Raw genomic sequence first — 5598 nt, forward strand, 5'->3', positions numbered from 1 at the left:
AAAGGTCAAAGTATCAATATCCAAAATTTCACAGTATCAAGGTTCAATACTTATTTGTAACCTGCCAGTAACATTAAAGATTATCTACAAGGTTGCAAACATTCAGGAATTATAGTCACCATATAATTCACTTTCATTGTAAACATCAAATCAACTCACTGTACATATATATCTAATCACAAATAAATAAGTATATTACCCCTTTTAAGAAATGGAATAATATGCAAATGCTTATCAGAAATTGAACAAAGTGCAAATAATCAATTTCAATAACACGTAAACACAATGACTCAGTCCACAAATAGGAGTATTAAAATAGACGTGCTAAATCCCGCTTGTACCATAGGCCTACTAGTACAAGTGGAAATACACTAAAAATTACCTCCAAGTGTTCAATACTGAGTATTGTAAAACAACTGATTGACATCAAAATTTAAACAGGAAGCAGGATAAAGTCTGCTTACAATTATCTCTCATCAAGTTATTTTTAGCTGCTTTAACCATTTACAGCTTTTCACATGTTAATGACTTAGTTAATGATCTAACTAGCATAACAACAGTGCGTTTCAGAGACATCCAATAACTGTACCCACACTCCGCACATCACGTGTCTGATTAGCCACATTTAGCTTACCGCCGTAAAGTGGATGCTCAGCATTTACGTGGAGCCATAGCTCAGTAAACCTTCCGGTTTCGCTCTGCCCTTGACAACAACAAGTGCAAATACATAATTTGTGAAAAATATCAGTTTAGATGTTTTTTTTTTAACTCATTAAAGGTTCATTTCTCCAGCTTACTGATAACAAAGTTTTAGTCCGTCTGCTCTGTTTGGCTGTAGGAGCAAGAGACTGAAAACTTGGGAGCTGGTACTAAGGAGGGACAAGAGCTGCCTAGAGCTTCACCGATTGGCTGACATGCGAGGAGTGGAGTAAAACAATAGGCTCTCATCAGAGCTCATCAACCCTCTGAGAAAACTTAACCCTTGTTTGACCAGAGCATATCATATATAATCTGCGTCCCTTCTATATTTACTGGCTGGAGCGTTTTCTGCGAGACCGGGGTGTCCGGGGGGAAGAAGCCGGTGATTGGGCCGAAGGGTAGGCTGCTAGTGAGGAACGGCAGCACGGAGGCCCTCCAAGCGCTAGCCGGGTCCCGTCAAAGGCTGATCTGCACTTCCTCAGTGAGTCTGCTGGATCCATACTGGTTGCGTCGTACTGTCACGGCTGCAGCGGCAGTCGTGTGGAGGTGAGGAAGGAGGATCCAAAAGCAGACAGTGGCGGAGGTGAAAGTGGGTTTTATTTACAGTGCACAATAACCAAGGTGTGGGCAGAACTGAACATAAACCTAAACTGGAAAAGCTAAAACAAAAGGAGGACATGGAGCGAGGAGCAGAGAGACGCGGAGAAACACAAAATAATCTGAGTACACAGAAGATTCACAGCGAAACACAGACGATGCGATGAGGAGCACAGGCAGATACAAACTATAAATACACACACCAGGTAATCAGGAAATGGCACACAGGAGGGGACACAGCTGGAACTAGTGGGCATAACGAGACACAGACCTACAAAGTAAAACAGGAAACACACAGACTGTTTTACAACACAAAACTCGGGGACCCATACAGAGCACAGAGGGAGACACTGGTAGGGAAAATAAACATGACAACCAAACCCCAAGAACTAATACAAAATCAGAATAAACTAGAAAATAATAATCATAAACTCAAAGCGCTGGGTCACCGACCCAGGACCATGACAGTACCCCCCCCCAAGGGCTGGCTCCCGAAAGCCCCAAAACACACCACCAGACCTGGGTGGGCAGCGGGGGGCCCAGGAAGGAGGGCCCGGAACAGAGCAAAACAAGAGCCCCACAGGAAGGCAAACCAAATGTCCAAAACGCGCACAGAGGAGCAGAGTCTGGGGGCTGATAGCACCGAAGGCCAGGGTGAGACAGTTCAGGGGGCCGGCCATGAGGAAGGCAACGGCGGCGCCGAGAAAGCAGTTCTGAGGGCCGGCCAATGAGGAAGGCAATGGCGGCGGTGAGAAAGCAGTTCTGGAGGCCAACCGTGCAGACGGGCAACCGCGGCGGTGAGGAAGTAGTTTTGGTGGCCGACCGTGCGGACAGCAACGGCGGCGGGAATGCAAGTCTGGAGGCCGGCCACACGGAAGGCAGTGGCGGCGTTTAGGAGGTCGTCCACGCGGAAGACGGGGGCAGCAACAGAACACAGTTTGAATAATCAGCACTGACAGACATTTATTGAGCTCTACAAACTCAACGATGGACGATAACCTGATGATGGGTGAATTTGGAGGGCGAGCTTGAACAGGATTGACTGCTGCGTCAGTACATGCAAAAAGTCTTTGATAGGTTTATAAGATCATGTCAGCGTCAGAGCGATCCAGCGATGTTGATCAGGCAGTGTTATGTTTATATTTTCAAAAATCAACAGACTCATATTCATGTTTCTGTCTGTTAATAGGAAAATTGTACTTAGTAGTCAGTATAATCTTTTAATGATATAAGTTTGCATATGGTAGAATACTGCATGTAATCATTTGTGTGTAGAAGTATATAGTTGGTGGCATATTGAAGGAATGTCTCATCCTAGGAGGTCTGTAACACTCCAGGGTGTTCTGGCTTCACCCCCACATCCTAGGAGCATGAGAGAGGTCGTACTTTGTCTTATTGTTTTACGGTAGGATTAACGTAGCTATGTCAGTTTTAGTTTAAGTGCTTTTTTACATATAGATGAACTGTTGGATTTTCCAGACCAGCAGGTTAAGGGAAGTTGTTTATGGGGCCACACTCTGACCCCCCCCCCCCCCCCACACACACACACCTCCACATTCCAATGTAAGGAACAAACGCTCACTGAAGTATAAATAAAGACCGGGGCAGTTTCTCAGGGTGAGTCTCAGTCTGGAGGCTGCCCTTGCTAGCAAGAAGTTCTGTGTGTTTCTCTTCTCTGAGTCTTTACTGAAGAAGTGTTTTAGAGTATATTTTTTGACACTGTCACAGAGTGGAGACCTGTCCATGTCTACCTCTGCTGTCATATTTGGATATTAGAAACTTCCTCTTTCTGCTTGTTGGACAGTTCAGTGTTTCTTCTTTCCATAGAAATATGTAAATGAGTCTGTATATAACTCATATTAACAGTGTGTGTTTGAGTCAGGGCTAAAAACAGTTTGTTCATATTGAAATACTGAGTACAAAGAGAGAGTGTGTTAGTTTGTTTCCTCCAAATGACAGAAAAGTCATTTTCATGTGACCGAGCGACGATGCAGTGGAGTCTGTTTCTGCTTCTGCTGATGGGTGAGTGATCATTTTACCAGGGCTCCTGATTGTTTCCACCTGAAATCCTTTAGTTTGATCAGGACTCATTAAACAAATGAACTCTTACTGAGAAAATCAAGGATTGACCTGTAAACTGGACAGTTTGATGGGAACATGAGTTTCCTGCTTGTATCAGCAGATATTCAACAGTATTTCTTCTGTTTCAGGTCAGTGTGTCTTCATCACATGTCAGCTGTATGAGTACCACTTTATTAAAGACGAGATGAGCTGGGATGAAGCACGGGCATACTGCAGAGAGAACTACACAGACCTGGCCAAAGTGTTTGACCTGACAGACATGAGAAGACTTCAAGACTCTGCACAGAATCAAACACAAGCCTGGATTGGACTGTACAGCGAGCCAGGAAGAGACAACAGGACGTGGCACTGGTCTCTGCCGGGGGAGGAATACACTGAAAATAAAACCTGTTGGGGAGATACAGAGCCAAATGATGGAGCATACCCTGAGAACTGTGTGATGACAGTAGACAAGTGGGCAGATTATCCATGTAGTGACACATTTCAGTTCATCTGCTATGACGGTGAGAATATGTGGACAGTAATATGATAATACAATATTTAATAATGTTATAATGTAGTTTATAATCTGAGTTATATCATATAGTCTTGAAAGAGGCAGTTTGAAGAATGAGACGAATTAGTTGATAAAGATGTTTTTGTGTTTCTATGTTGACTCGACAGAAACAATGAAAGACAACAAAACGTTTCATTTGATTATTATGCCGATTATGGCGAAGAAGACCTGGACTCAGGCTCAGAGCTACTGCAGACAGCATCACACCGACCTGGCCAGTGGACTCGATCAGATATACAGTGAAGAGTTTAAGACGCTGCTGAACTCTAGAGCCCCTAAGGTGAAGTCGTGGATCGGCCTGTTCAGAGACAGCTGGAGGTGGTCAGATGGGAGTAACTTCTCTTTCAGATACTGGGACATGGACTCATTTAATGATGGACTAAACAACAGGACGTGCTACGACTCTGTTAGAGAGATCAGGAAGATGGAGCTCTGCTGGATGTGACCACAGAAAGCCTTTCTTCTGCTATGATGGTGAGTTTACACGGATTTATCTCAGCTGTTTGTCCAATAGATGAACTGCTGGAGTCTCTGAGAGGATTTAGGTCAGTGTGTTTCTTCAGCCACTTATTTCTGCAGGTGAAGATGTTTAGCTGATGGTTGGAACAGAGATTTCTCTGTAGAGCTGCTGATTCATCTGAAGAATCACTGAAATGTTTTCTTTTGTTCTTCCAGTGAAACTGGACCAAACATCCAGAGACTTGAAGTCCAGATTTTACTGATTTCATGTTTTCTCTGATTTTATGGCAGATAAACTGATTCTGATCAGGGAAAACAAAACCTGGGAGGAAGCCTTGAATTACTGCAGACAGACACATCATGACCTGGTTACAATCAGCAACCCTCATCAGCAGCGATGGGTCCAGGAAAGAGCCAAAAACGCCTCGACTCCTTTCGTGTGGCTGGGACTGCAGTACGGCTGTGCTGCACGTTTGTGGCTTTGGGTCACTGATTATGTAGTGTGCTATGAGAGGTGGGCTTCAGGGGGAAGGACTGAAGCCTGTGGCATGTCTGCAGCCATGACCACAGGAGGGCAGCACGAGTGGGTCAGTCAGAGGAAAAATGAGACATTTAATTTTATTTGTATAAAACACTAAAGTTTAAACCTAAAGTCACTTCTTAGCTGCACATGTAGATTTTCTGGGGTGAACTCTGTGTTTCTGCTCAGTGTTTACAGTCTCTGGGTTTGAAAATGACCAACAGATTTTTACCTGCAGCTTAAACATTTGCAGAGAGCAGTCTGTGTTTCATGTCCTCTCCTTTACCAGAGTCAGGAGCATCTTGGTTTCTTCCTTCATTGTTGCTGGATTGGTTCATTATTAAACTGTAGCAGGATGTTTGTTGTATTTAGTTCAGATAAGGTGAAGGTTTTAATGTTTCTGCTTCATGTGCTGTAAATCTTTGCATCACACCATTGTATCCTCAGCTTGAATTACAAAGCCTGTCACTAAAAGCAGGTAAAACCATGTTTGTGTCATGACTCCATATGAGCTCTATAATCTGATCATGTGTTCATGAAGACGAATAAACCTTCATTTAACCAAGTCTGTCACTGTTACAGCTTTCACAGGAACAAATACAAACAGCGCCACCTAAAGGTAAAACCAGGAAACTAACATGTAGCTCCATGACATTTCCACAAATGAAGATATGCAGGAACTGGA

General features: G+C 43.7%; 1 protein-coding gene across 1 annotated transcript; it reads left to right on the top strand.

Annotated features, from left to right (window-relative positions):
- The first annotated feature begins 3100 nt into the window (after positions 1–3100).
- LOC113009993 (L-selectin-like) lies at positions 3101–5598 on the top strand. The gene is made up of 4 exons (XM_026148736.1): positions 3101–3318; positions 3507–3881; positions 4042–4408; positions 4685–5598. Exons 1-3 carry the CDS (start codon positions 3249–3251, stop codon positions 4377–4379), a joined length of 783 nt encoding a protein of 260 aa, XP_026004521.1. The 5' UTR covers positions 3101–3248; the 3' UTR covers positions 4380–4408; positions 4685–5598.

Source organism: Astatotilapia calliptera, chromosome 3 (assembly GCF_900246225.1).
Source record: "Astatotilapia calliptera chromosome 3, fAstCal1.2, whole genome shotgun sequence".
In the NCBI taxonomy this organism is placed as follows: Eukaryota; Metazoa; Chordata; class Actinopteri; order Cichliformes; family Cichlidae; genus Astatotilapia; species Astatotilapia calliptera.

Bases quoted from the DNA above. Each gene is read 5' to 3' on its own strand.
- LOC113009993 (XM_026148736.1), top strand. From the start codon at position 3,249: ATGACAGAAAAGTCATTTTCATGTGACCGAGCGACGATGCAGTGGAGT. The intron at 3,319-3,506 runs GTGAGTGATCAT...CTTCTGTTTCAG, and splicing joins GTTTCTGCTTCTGCTGATGG to GTCAGTGTGTCTTCATCACA. The intron at 3,882-4,041 runs GTGAGAATATGT...TTGACTCGACAG, and splicing joins TCAGTTCATCTGCTATGACG to AAACAATGAAAGACAACAAA.